The sequence below is a fragment of the Paralichthys olivaceus genome, chromosome 7 (assembly GCF_024713975.1).
Source record: "Paralichthys olivaceus isolate ysfri-2021 chromosome 7, ASM2471397v2, whole genome shotgun sequence".
NCBI classification, from domain to species: Eukaryota; Metazoa; Chordata; class Actinopteri; order Pleuronectiformes; family Paralichthyidae; genus Paralichthys; species Paralichthys olivaceus.
This window is the reverse complement of record NC_091099.1, coordinates 22,492,233-22,506,261: the sequence shown is the minus strand read 5'-3', so window position 1 is coordinate 22,506,261 and position 14,029 is coordinate 22,492,233. Positions and strand designations below refer to the sequence as shown.

General features: G+C 38.8%; 2 protein-coding genes across 4 annotated transcripts in view; one reads left to right on the top strand and one right to left on the bottom strand.

Annotated features, from left to right (window-relative positions):
• The window catches only part of lsp1a (lymphocyte specific protein 1 a), a 39,835-nt gene extending 31,193 nt beyond the window's left edge, over window positions 1-8,642 (top strand). For all 3 annotated transcript variants that reach the window (XM_069527948.1, XM_069527949.1, XM_069527947.1), the window contains 3 exons: window positions 158-247; window positions 932-1,040; window positions 8,000-8,642. In XM_069527948.1, the coding sequence (XP_069384049.1) occupies window positions 158-247; window positions 932-1,040; window positions 8,000-8,022 (222 nt within the window). In that variant the 3' untranslated portion in view covers window positions 8,023-8,642. The remainder of the gene's footprint in view (window positions 1-157; window positions 248-931; window positions 1,041-7,999) is intronic.
• On the bottom strand, window positions 2,252-11,497 carry prr33 (proline rich 33). The gene is made up of 3 exons (XM_069527946.1): window positions 11,327-11,497; window positions 10,882-10,929; window positions 2,252-7,275 (listed from the first exon to the last, which is right to left on the bottom strand). Exon 3 carries the CDS (start codon window positions 7,258-7,260, stop codon window positions 3,943-3,945), a length of 3,318 nt encoding a protein of 1,105 aa, XP_069384047.1. The 5' UTR covers window positions 7,261-7,275; window positions 10,882-10,929; window positions 11,327-11,497; the 3' UTR covers window positions 2,252-3,942.
• Window positions 11,498-14,029: the final 2,532 nt, after the last annotated feature.

Sequence of the window (14,029 nt, the reverse complement as noted above, 5' to 3'; positions counted from 1 at the left end):
TTTGTTCACCCGATCTATATCAATGAGGATAGGCTATATAACAGAAACACCTCTCAGTGTAGAGCTACACAGTTCAACAGTACCACAAACTACATCCTGATAAACAGGCAGCAGGACTCAGAATACCAACCTGTTTGATTATTGATTGATTTGTCAGGATGTGAAGCCTGGAGACGTGATGCAGAAGAAGAACATGTGGGAGATCATCGGAGATTCGTCAGAGAGGCCGGGTCAAAGAGCCAATAAGGTGAGCACAGTGAATATACTGAACATAAGTCAAACATCTTCTTCTTCACTTGTATTCGTCATTTTCCCTCAGCACTGCCTTAACTAATATTAACTTTGTTTATTATGTGTTTTATCTCTTTTTCTGGTAAATTATGCTCAAATTTTGAGATTGTGAACCAGGAGTTTACTTCATCACAGCAGAAAAAATCTGATATGACTTAAAGGTTCAGTGTGTAGAATTTAGTGACATCTAGTGGTGAAGTTGCAGCTGAATACCCCTCACCTCACCCTCCCCTTTCAAACATGACAGAGAACCTGTGGTCACCTTCAGTTGTCATAAAAACTCAAAAGGTGTTCAATTTGTCCAGTCTGGGCTAAAGTAAAAAACATAGCCGCCTCCACAGAGAGGGCCCACTCCAGATGTGAATATAAAGTATTTAAATATAAAGGCTCATTCTAGGGTAAAGAAAAATAACAATTTGTATAATTTAGAAGAAACAAACTAGTCAAAACATCACTAGGATTATTTAATACTGAATTTCTGCCAATAGATCCCTGTCACCTACACACTGAACCTTTAAGCGACACAGAATAATTTACATGTTATTAACCTATTTTTATTTAAATATATTTAATTTATTGAACAATAAGATTATTTTCAATGCAACATTATCCCTTATGTGAATTTGTTTTTTCTCATCAGGGATCAGTGGCTGATAAAAAGTATAAATTCATCGTCACTGGTCACGGCAAATATGACAAGATCCCCATGAAAGACGAGAGTGGAGGAGAATTTATGAACGGAAAGTCTGGTAAGAGAGTTTCTCTTTGTTTTAGTGAGGCTAAGCATCATTCTTTAACATCATCTATTTGTTATTGTTCTCATTCTCTTGACTACTTCTATAAGAAATAATGGCTGTGACTTAAATTTTTAAAAACAAGTGAACTGTACAGTAGCAAAAACTAAATACTCACAACATTTGTATCATTTATTCAAAGACCAGCAGGTGCCTGTCTCTGCTGGAACCTGGGCAAATGTGGTGGGAACACAGACAGATAAGGTCCCCCTTGAACTCTGTCACCACTGTTCCATAGAAAAAACACACACATGGCATGTAAAGTTTCATAGTCTCAAGATTCCCTAAAAACACAATGTGTCTTGATTTGACCCTCATCTGTGGATCTAAGATCAATTTCAATAGCTATAGAATTTGGACCAGGAACAGCCTCAATGTACAAAAATGTGTAGCACCTTGTGTATTTTGCGTCACTTTAGGAGGGTTCATCAACTTTCAGGCTAAAAGAATGAAATTTAGGGTATTTCGACTGCTGTCAAATGTCTGAATGGGTCAAATTTGACCAGAACAGTATATAAGCGTTAAGTTAAATTTAAGAGGAGGATTATCAACTGCTGTTGAACCTCAGGCTGTCTGATTCTCTCCATGACCCATGCAAGTCTGACATGTGTTGTGCACTGCTCAATTTATTTTGAGATTATGTAGAGTCTATAATGATAGCAGGACATTAATAATAATAATAAGGGAAGACAATAAGGAGAAACATTTCTTCAGAGGCCACAGTGCAGGTTTTCTTAAACTGTTGTTATTTAATTCAAATCAAGTCTAAAACTTGAATTTTCTTTGTAAACTTTTCAGAGTGCCTCAATTTAAATACAGATGTCAATGTTAATGAAATGCAGCAGAATGGGTGAGCTGTTACACAACAGCTGGTCTCACTCTGTGAATAATAACATTTTTTTTGTATAAAGTATTTTTTCTATGTGTTCAGATGATGAATCAGATGGTTCATACAGTCTAAACCATCTGACGTCCTCTTTTCTGATTCTCCATCTTACAGTCCAACCACAACAATGGTTGAAAACTCCTCCAGTCCTGGATTGGCTGCTTATGTGCAGTGAATCAAATAGAAGAATATAACATTTCCATACTGGCCCCAAATGATGTTTCATTTCCAGCTCAGTGTTCGACACTGCAGCTTCACAAGAAATAGACAAACACATGGGAAAGTCTGCCTGGTATTTATTTTGAAAGTGTCAACAGGATTTGATTCATTAATTTAAAGGAATCACAGAAAATCTACCCACTAAGGTTTCAAAGACATCTAGATTAATCCACAACTCCTGCACACAATGGAAATCAGATCAGACATAATCCAGCAAGTAAGAAAATAAAAATAGAAAAATACATTGCCCGCGCTGCTTCACAGTAAAACCCTTCCATGTCTCTTGACCCCACAGTTCAGTATCCCACTGCCCTCCATCATGACGGAGACTGCTCTTCATCATTCACCTTCTCTACAACTTTGAGCTCAGCTGCCTTCTTCAAGTCACAATGAAATCAATCTGGTCAACACTTTTGAAAGCTTTAAAACTCTTGTCTACCTCACACTACATAGACTACATAGATCATGAAAGAAGTGAACCTGACTTAAATGTTTAAATTGTCTATCACGTCCTTCGCATCTCACTTTATCACAAAATAATTTTTCATCCTCTTGTAATTTGATTTTTATACTCTTTATTTATTCCATGTTTTCAATTCCTTATCTAAAATTCCCTTCAGCATTTGTAGTTTACTCTTTTTATGTTGGTGTTATGCTCTCACTGTTTAGCATGATAAAAAAGTTAATAACTAAGGATTATAGTCAGTCAGCTAGAAATTGCTGACGGACCACATGTACAGAGATGAAAAATGTGATTAGTTCTGGATGCATTTTAACAACTTCAAACATAAATTCAAAAACAATTTCAGTTAGTGTTTCTTACTAAAAACACAATCTTCATGTTCACTTAATTATTGAAGCATCAAGGCTGTTATTGCTGACACTGAAGACAAACTGCCCCTGTGTTGCATCCCTGCCAAGGTTACATAAAGGAATTTAGATACTCCTAAAATGTTATTTCATTGTGACTTTAAGAAAGTTCATTCATAAAAAACATTACAACTTACACGCAAAAAAATTCAAAAATCATATCACTCTACATTTACATCCATTAACTAGTTATAGGTCTTACCCTGAGGCAAGTAGCACCATTTAGAATAAAAGTGTATTTTTGCTCTCATTAAAGCTAAATTTAGGTTTTCTCTGTCAGAAATTATTTGTCATGATATCATTTAGTCTATTCTATCTATTTATAAAGAAACACCTTATTATTAATTATTTGCTTAAAGTTGACTTGTAAAAAGTCTTGTAAAAAAACTGCTTCTAGGATTTCAGTAAAATTAACTTTCTTGAGCCTCTGCATACTAATAAGTCACTGTGTCACTGACAGTTAGCGCCACAATAACCAAAATACTGTCTAATCTATAAAAAACAAAACAATCAGTATTCATTGTGAACATGTAATGAAAGGAACAAATGAGAAGCTCTGAAATTACTTAAAACATAAAAGCTTTAATCTGATGTGACGTCTGAATGACTTAAGACAAATGTCGCTCTCTCCTTCCAGCTAATACACAAATACATTTAACATCCAGGCAACCAGTCACACAAATTCAACACAAAGCATTTGGTAAAGTATAAAGTAAAGGCCAAATTTTCTACAACACAGTCACAAACTTCATTCGTTTAGCACAGAGACCAACACTGACCAGACCTGTACACAATTTATGTTGCTAAGATTTCTGCTCTGTACATTAAACATAAACTTTTTGTCTTTACATTTGCATCGAGGCACTGAATATTAGATGTAGCTTAAGGAGCAGTGAATCCTCTTGCTACTCTATTAAAGTCTTTTGGTTCCTCGTCTTTAACTTTACGCCCAATCAGACCCATTTCAAACACAGTTGAAATTTTCGTCACCGGCCTTGATGCTGCCTCTTTTAGCCTTTTAGCGTCAAACTTTGGACTAAAGAGGAGCACAGGCAGCCGGTACGCAAATGAAGGTATCTCTTTTAGCTCATCTTTTGTCTCTTGTGTTTTCTCGTCCTCGTTTTTGTTTAACTCAATCTGATGCATGATGTTCTCTTTAGTGGCAAACATTTGGAAGAGGACAGCATCCCACATCTTTGTTGCCTTGGGAGCGTCTGTGGTTTGGTTTGTGTCTTGAGTGTCAGGCTCATCGTTGGCCTTCTCTTCACATTCTTTCACCTTATTCTGGTCCTGCCCAGTGGTCTCCTTCTGAGAGACAGTTTCTGGAAATTTAGGCTCCTCTTGCTCCACTACCATATGCTTCTTCAGTCGGGACCAACCGCTCAGTTTTGATTTCATTCCTTTCGGCTTTTGCATGACTTTAAGAAGGGGTTCAGCTGGAAGGAGGGACTCATCGCCTTCCTTTTTCTCAAGTGCACTTTTAACTGCTGTTTTTGCTGTCTTATCTTTGCCTTTTTCATCGCTTTCTATTGATGTAGCAGCAGGTGCTTTAGCAGGCAGAGCAGGCGCTGCCAAGCTTGGCTTTGGGCTCTGAGCTTTACTTGTGATGGCCCTCACAGGTTTCACTTTTTGTTCTGAAACATCACCTTTTGCCTCACTTACAGCTTTTTTCTCTGCAGTCTGAACTTTATCTCTGCCTAAAAGTTTCCTCACAGCCTTTAGAGGGCCTTGGTCACCACCTTTTGCTGGAGAATCTTTGGTTTCTGAGGTTTTTGTCTTTGGTTTGATATCTTCTTTAACTTGGGTTATTACCTTTTCCTGACTTTTCACATCTGCTTTTGGAGGTTTAGTCTCTGGTGTTTGTTGAATCACTGTTTCTTCTTGTTCTTTTGTAGCCTGACTAGATACCATACTTGTCTCTGGTGTTAACATTGTTCCTAAAGTGTCAGATGCCTGTGAAACAACAATTAAAGGAATCGAAGCAGTGGTGAAAACCTTCTCCTCTGTCAGATGGGGTTCATCTACATCTTTAACTTTAGACACCTCAGTTATTGAAGGTGCTTTCACAGATGGTTCTTGACTCAGTGTTTTATGATCTGCTGGTTCCTCTTTTGTAACTTTAACCTCCTCTTCAGTTAATGTCTTTGAACCTGTGATACCAAAAGCTGGAGAGTAAGTTTTGATTCCACCATAAGCAGCATATTCTGCCGGTGTCAATCCACGATAGGCAGATTTATGAGTCACCTGGGTTGGGGTTTTAGGTCTTTGAAAAGCAACAGGTGATATACCAGTTGGTGTTTTTGGTCTTTTAAAGCCAGGTGATGTGGTCATAAGTCGTGATGCCTCATAAGTTGGAGTCTTAGGCCTCTGATAGCTGTAAGAAGTCACTGCTGATGTTGTTGGCTCAGATGTCGGAGTTTTACGTCTTTGAGAACCAGCTAGAGCAGTTTGGTTCTTTTCTGTGGTCAGAACAGGCTCTGATTTTGACCTTGTTATACTTTGTTGGATTGGTTGAGCTGCAGGTGTCAAATCTGAAAGAATGTCCCCATTCAGTATTGTTTCAATAGGCTTAGGCTCAATAGTCATCATGCTTTTAGACATAGCAGAAGCCATTTGGGGTGTTGTTGACCTCTCTGGCTCTACTGGTACTGGTGACACTGCAAACAATAGAGGATTAGGTTTTGAAATTTCAAATACAGGTGTTGTAGCCCGACCCACATGGTATGCTGGGGTTTTAGGTCGCCCTGTTAAAGTTCTTGATGTTTGGAACTCAAAAGTTGGTGCAACTCCAATTTCAGATGTTGGAGTGGCTCTTTTAATTTCAGATGTTGGAGCAGCTCTTTTAATTTCAGATGTTGGAGCGGGTTTTTTAATTTCAGATGTTGGAGTGGCTCTTTTAATTTCAGATGTTGGAGCAGCTTTTTTAATTTCAGATGTTGGAGTGGGTTTTTTAATTTCAGATGTTGGAGCGGCTCTTTTAATTTCAGATGTTGGAGTGGTTTTTTTAATTTCAGATGTTGGAGTGGCTCTTTTAATTTCAGATGTTGGAGTGGCTCTTTTAATTTCAGATGTTGTAGTGGCTCTTTTAATTTCAGATGTTGTAGTTGCACTTTTGATTTCAGATGTTGGAGTGACTCTTCTGATTTCAAGGGTAGGTGTTATAACTGTATTGATCTCTGAAGTTGGTGTTTTTCGCTGGGGATCTGTGCCCAAGAAAGAAGGCTGAAGTGTCTGTGTTGTGCCTCTTCTGACCTCAGATATTGGAGTCAAATCATGTTTCATTTCTGTTTGTATTTTATTTTGAGGTATTGTGCTGCCAATAGCAGTTAATTCAGCTGTGTCGTACACTGGTGGAGTCTTGGATGACTCATAGTACGATGTGCTTGCAGTGTACATTCTAATTTGAGGGACATCAAACATCGGTCTGGGTGACCTTGAGCGTTGAGTTGCTTTGAAAGTTGGACGAGGACTTCTTGATTTGACAAACGGGGTCAACACAGTGAGAGGTCGAATCAAAGCTTGACTTTCGGCAGTTGAATATGCAGTCAGACCTGGACTTGTGGGTTTTGGCTGGTGAGTTACTACAGCAGCGGCAGGTCTTAGACCAGCTTGAGTTTCAGCAAATGTGTTAGAAGCTGGCAGTTTCACTTCAGCAGGTGACACCATTATCTCAGGCACAAAATAAGCTGATAGAGGTATGTTTGGTACTGCCGGCTGTACAACTGGCCCCAGAGCTGGTGAGACTCCAGAAAGGTGGGCTGCTGCTGAATATGAAGAAACTGAGGTGACATGCTGCGAGTAGGAGTATGACGGGAATGCCGCTGTCTGTGGCGAAAACCTTGCTGCTCTTCCATAAGCTGCACGCTGGGGGTAAGGAGACGCCACATGTTGATACAGCGGTCTGACAGTGAACCGTGGAGGCTGCTGGACACCATAGAGGTTGGATGGTGTCTCTGGAGTCCGGGGAGGGGTGGAGTGGTCACTGTGCTCGAGGTCAGGACTTGCTTCATTCACAGGGGAAAGGCTGGAGCGAAAAGGCGTTGTAGACTGCGCTGCCTGAGCAGAGGCCTTTTTCTTAGCAGTTCTCTTGAGGAGCTTCCGAAGCCGAACGTTGTCCTTTCCAGGCTTGGGCAGCAGGGGTGGAGGGTATTGCTGGGAAAACAGGCCCAGCTGGGTGACGCCACTATAAGCAAGAGCCATGAGTGCTGCAGCACCCTGTTAAAAAAAGCAAAAACTGTTAAATAAGGCAGATGCACAGGGAGTCATGACAAAGCATTTGTCAAATGTCAAGTTCTACATCGTGACTGAAACTCTGGACCTGTACATTATTTAACTGTAGAGATTTATGCACTTATACATGCATACATAAATTTATATTTAAATACTTTATATTTACATCAAGGGGGTCCTCTCTACGGAGACAGCCATGTTTTTTATAGTCATCCAGACTTGACAAACTAAACACCTTTTGAGTTTCTATGACAACTAAAGGCTACCACAGGTTCTCTTTCATGTTTGGAAGGAGAGGGTGAGGTGAGGGGTATTCAGTTGCGACATGCAATTTCACCACTAGATGTCACTAAATTCTACACACTGTACCTTTAAGTATCAGCAAATCAAATGATTTTATTCTTCATCTTCAGTTTTTTTTACAGTAATGTTCAAATTGAAATTCTTTGTAAACACAATCCAATTATATCATCTCCTCTACCCCTGCTATGTCTATGTATATTTAACTGGATCACAGGAAAGGCTAGAAAATTGTCACCTTCAAAAGGCATTAAAATGTCTCAAATCTAAATTGATGAGACCTTTATGAACATTGTTGTCAGGCTAAATGTGCAAAAATCTAATGCTTTTCAAAAGGTAACATAATAGCAATGTGGATTATTTTGCGGCATTTGCTTATTAAACATTTTATTTTTGTAATTTTTTGCAGATTTGTGTCATGGTGATTGCTGAGCAGGTGTAAAGAAAGAGGTCCACCCGAAGCAGCTCTACAACAGTTACAGTTACAATATTCCATTTATATCCAATAAAACAGCTTCTACGACTAAGTTGGACCAAGTCAACAGCTCAAGTCCAAAATATCTGATTTCAAATGTCTGTATTTTATTTGATTTCCTCTTTTGTATTGTCTGACATTCTATTTCTATCATTGTGTACATCTAACTGTGAGAGCCTTAATGTTTCTTTTTTTCTCATTATTCTCAATGGTTGATCCTTTTAAGATAGCATGTAGGGACACAATTTCTGATCGTGTACGATTAAAAGACCACACAATGTTGTGTCCACTATTGTGCCCTTATACTTTGGCTAAAGAACAATCTCAAACAGTTGTTGCTAACATTTCAAAGTTCATACTTGTGAAAGTTGGCTATAATTTGAGGAACATCAACCTTTATTATATTGACACCTGATCTGTAAAATCAAACTCCATCTCCGTATATTTTAATTCAACTCACTGGTTCCTTTGGTTCTGTTCGCTGATTCATCCATTTACCCTTAATGTCTATTTACTGAGATTCCTGCTTGTGTTTGTTTGTAACCCCTTTTCTTAAATAAATTTAAATAATTTTCTAGTTGAGTATCACCTGCTATTTCATCTTATTGTGGTTTATGGTAAATCTGAGCACTGAAAACACATAATATCATATTTAGTTTCAGAGGAAAATCCCTTAACAACTTGTGTTTTTTCTATCAAATCATCAGTGGAGCTTTATGGTTCTCAGAGGATGCTTACTGCTGGTTAACACATGTAATCTAAAACAACTTGATTAACATGGAATAATAGTCTAAAATATATTTTAGGATAGTTTTTAGTTTCAGTCAACTGGAGTCTGATGTCAAATTTTCAGTTACGGTCAATAAATGTTTTCAGCCTACAAAGGAACCTTTGATACTTGATACAAACATAAAAAAATGTACTTTGGATTTAAGAGATGTTAATGCTAACCTCAACATACACACACACAAACACATACACACTTACTGAAGATGAGAGCCACAGATCAGTGCCACAGGCTAAAAAACCAACAGGAGCATCTATCTCAACTCTTCCTGGATGATGTTACAGCCTCACAGCTGATCCTGGAAGCTTTTACTCTGCCTAATTTTAGTTTGAAGGCAGAAAGGAGGCTGGCCAATCACCTGCTTCCCTTTTTTAAGACTCCTAGCTTTTTACAGGCTGCATCACTTTCCCGAAAGAGTGCCGTGATGCAGATCAGATGAGGCATCTGCAGCTTCAGCTGCCGCCAGGGCAACAGAAACAATCTCAGATCATTATGACATGAGGCAAAAGTAAAAAACTAAGTTTATGTTTTACCATCAACTTGAACTGGCTAAAGCCCACTCTTGTAGGCAGGTCGGAAAAGTACTGCAAAGGTCCCAAACATTTTCATTAGGAGAAATATTGTGAAAATGAAGAAATGTGGTGTGTCAGGAATCAAAAACTAACACATGAAGAGCAAACATGCAGCAAAAAGAGAAATGATGCAAAACCAAAATGACACAAACCTTGAAAACAAAGTGTAACACAAAAACACTGCATATCCATGTAAAACGAGATACGTTCTACAGGCCTCTGGGGGGAGCTCTAACTGGAACCACGTAAGGTTTGAACCCATAAACAGAGACCAGACCTATCAATCAGGAGAGAGTATGGGGATGCTCAGTTAGAATGGGTCATAAAAAACATCAGGATTCATCCTCTGGGTCCATGAACTTTCACAACAAATTTCATGAACATATAGTAAGTGGGTTATTGAGAAGTTAAACCCTAGATTTCAATATTTGAAGTTACAATCTGTCTGTATTTGGTAAGATGTCTCATAATAGGTAGAAGTATTTAAGTCTCAAACTAACTTACTTCACTTTAAATACTTAAAAGTCACTTTTAAATACTTGTGCTTTTAATTAGGTCTCAAATGTTTTGCAGATATCAGAAAACGGCACCATGCCCAGGGAGAATCTTGTAGACCTATCTGTGAGTGTACACTTTACAGGCTGAGCTTTATTTTCATGGCTCGAATGAAGTTATGACACGCTGGGGTCTTGTCATGTCACTTCCCTCAAACATATATGCATATAGACACACACACACACAAACACACATATATATATATATATATATATATATATATATATATATATATATATGCATGCTGAAGGGTGAAAGTGAATGCAGAGCATCTGACCTCATGACATAACAGCCCCCTGAAACTGGATAGGGTCTAAAAAATATATTGTCACTGAATATACCCAATCAGACACAACGACAAGACTTTAACATAAATTGATTGATAAATGATTTGTGAGAAATTAAGTGGAAATATTTCTAAACCCAGAATGCTTTTTTTTCAGCACTTACATCCCAGAACATTTTCAACTTGAAATGAGTCTGATAACTTTATCATGAGACTATTCAGAGGGTTTTTGTTGGACATAAACAACTTCTGAGATCATGTAGTCTGTACAAAACAGCTGTTTAATATCCACACTATACTATGTATGTAACCTCAGTAAAATGTAGGGCAGATCTGGTTGTGTTTTAAGACCCTCCCCTCCCTCCCTGAACCTGCTGCCTGCCTGACACATGAGAGTTCACTCCTCCTTTTAAGGCTCTGGAAGGTTTGGTATTTGGAGCGCCTTCAGGATGAAAGTTCAAAAGAGGAAAGGGTAATAATAGACGTGTAATAAACACGGCAGCTCCACAATGACCTCCTTAAGCAAATGAATCCACCCCAAAAAGTCATATAGAAGATATGAGGCTTCACACACAAACACAGCAAACCCTGTTTAGATGGAAAAGGATGAACTTACCAGGTAAAAACTTGATGCTGATGTTCAGAGCGCTCCAGGCAGGTTCCCCTTAACACAACAAAAAAGAACACTGATTCAAGTTCAATGTACAATACCAAACCTAACAAGGGCAGCTTTATTCCCCACAACTACACAACAGGAAACCATAAAGTGATCATCAGTCACTCATGCCTCATTGCAGCAAGGACAGATAATTGACAGGGCAGAAAGTTTTGAAGCCACCGGGAGTAGAAACAATGTAAGACTAACACTTAGCTCACCCCCGCTGCTGCTTTAATGTTGCAATGAGGACAAGAAAAAAAACACCCTAAGCTCGCCATACACACATTAGACCTCTGACTGTAAAGGCGGGGGGTTCTGAATTCGACAGCAGCTGTTTCCCTTACACTGACAGTTTTTCTTTACTCTATCTAGAGAATAAAATGTGTAATTATGGCGTGTTTACCTGTGCGACTGCTGCTTTGGGGCGGCCGGCCGGCTGCTGCCTGCTTGTCCCAGCCTAGAGTGTTAGAGCGGCAGGTTCATGTTGAGCCCAACTCGACCCCCCTTCCTACAAATGGAAGGAACGGACGCCATGACAGTCCAAAAATAAATCCAGAGCCCTGTGAGCTCTTCAGAGTGACAGCAGTGTTGTCCTGACAGCAGAGCAAGGCTTGGCGAGACACTGCACAGCACAGACATGCCATGGGACCTTAGGTTTCACCACCTCAGGACTTTAAAAGTGGGGTCCTAGGGCCACCCAGGGGTCCTTTAAGGATGTGGGGCTCCACTATATATCCAGAAAGATTTTATTTTCTGGATTTAAATCCAATAGAAAGAATTATATTTCAGGAATATTGGGATTAAGGTGGGGCCTATTCACATATTAGAAATTTGAAACATATTGGGTCAGTTATTGATATCTTTGGGAGGTTTTAAGGATTTTTGGTGATGTTTAGAGGGGCTAATGGTGGAGGTAATGTATGGAGTTCTAAGAACCTTTGAGCGGGTTCTGAGGAATTTTAAGGCTACTCTAAATGTCAGATTATGTTTAATAAATTGGTTCTACCATGCTATTGTTGTTCCAAAAAGTTAACCAACCATCATAGATAAGACACTCTTCTTCCTGACATGCCTAGTGTTGCACTTGATTTTGGAAAGTTACAGAAAATAGTTTACATAGTCCTTTGTAATCCAAAATTAGCTAGATGTAATGTCAGTGGGTTTCTGAAGAAGCATACAGGTTTTTTGAGGCATTAGGTATCACTGATGTGATACTAAAGGAAACGTTTCTAAAGGGTCTCCTAGTGCCCCAGGTGGCTACTGCATAGACCTGGGTGAAAATAATTGGTACATGATTGCAGGACTTGAAGGGTTTTCAGGGTTGCTCAAAGAAGTCCCGTGAAAAACTTGGGAACTTAAGGCTGATATATCTGACTTCACACATATAATAAAAAAAACTGTGGCGAAACACTTGGACAAAACACTCAAAAATGCATCTTTGGAGCTTTACTGAATTTGGTAGCAATATTATTCGGATAGTATTTCGAGATGATTAATTTTTGGATTGGTCAAGGGTCAAGGTCACTCTGCAAAAAAAGATACAATCCAAAGCTTATATTGATCTGAAAATGATTCGCCATCACATGACATCAATTGATTTGTGATGTCATGAAGTAATGATAAAGTTAGAAAATAACTGCATCCTATAGACACAACATTAAGCTTTTATAGATCAAAAATACTTCATGATCAAATGGTAGGAATGAAATCATATCACGTAATGCATTAACTTCTGCATCCAATAAGAGCAGAGCCTGGATCTACAGCTCATTAAAGCAGTATTTTAATCATTCCCCAACCACACTACTATCTTGAACACGTCAACAATTGCAAGCCATTAAAATATTTTGCTCAGTTTCTTTGGGGAGGAGGGTTCATGGGTTCAAGAGGAGGAACCTTTGACTGATGTTGAAAGGCAATGGGGGATTGCGGGATTGCAGGATTGTGGGATATTTCAGGAGTTGCATTCTAGATACCTTTGAGGGGATTCAAAGTGTGTCTTTATTGAATGTTTAGGTTGTTTTTCAGGACTCTGTGAGAAAGTTTTAGTGCCAGATAAAGGGCATGTATCCTTGCAAGAGGAATCTTAGGGAGATATAGAGGTATTGGTATGGTTCCTGGAGAAGAATTTAGGAGCCATTTATTAAAACACAACGATTTTTAGAGGGTTATTCATTGTCCTTTATGATGCCCTTGACAGTACCTCCTGTGCTGGGTGTTGTAAGTTAAGTGTAAGTTATGTATCATTCATTTGGCTCGACCCTGCACTATTTTCTGTCTACTGGTCTAGGGTGTACTCTGCCTTTCACCTAATGGCTGGGATTGGTTCAAGCCACACCTCCCTTATAGGATAAGTGTTTTCGATCATGGATGGCTTGATGGATTCATGGGGTTCAAATGGTGTCACAGTCATTTTTAAAGGCTGGAGTTGATCCCTGGTATTGGTTTGTTAGTCCCTCAGGTGCCAGGGGTCCTGGAGAAGGTTTAAGGGCTTCCATCAGTATGACTCTATTGGTTACTTTGCAATTAATGGTTTGTGGAGTTTGGAAGATTAAGAATGTGTTTAATTTGGCAATACTATCCACACATATTGTTTCCCTATTAGAAAAAAATACTACAACAGTTTTAAATAGTTTGTTTTAGTGTTCATTACAGCAGCTAGAGCACAGACTACCAGTTCAACTGTAAATCAAGAACAACAAACTCAAACAGGAGGTCCTTGGCCCCAGTTTTGTCTATTTGTGTTTCACGGACATGAAAGCATGTGACATCAGAGAGTGTCAGAGAGTCTCTGCTGTTAATTTTGTCATTGCAGCACCCTCTGGAGGAAAATAGAAGGTCTTTCAGGACTGAAATTGACAACTATAGAGTTATTTCAGGTCTAAATGACATATTAAGTTGAGAGATATGCTGAATGATTCATACTGCAGTTTGGTTTGACTTATAGCTGAGTTGAATAACATTGCAAAATATCCCACTGATATGGAATATGATTTCCATGAGGTAGTTTCCATGAGGAGAAAACAATTATCAGTGTTCACATATAACAAAATTAAAAGACACCTAAGTTTGCATTTTACTATTTCAGGTCACACTGTGAAAAACA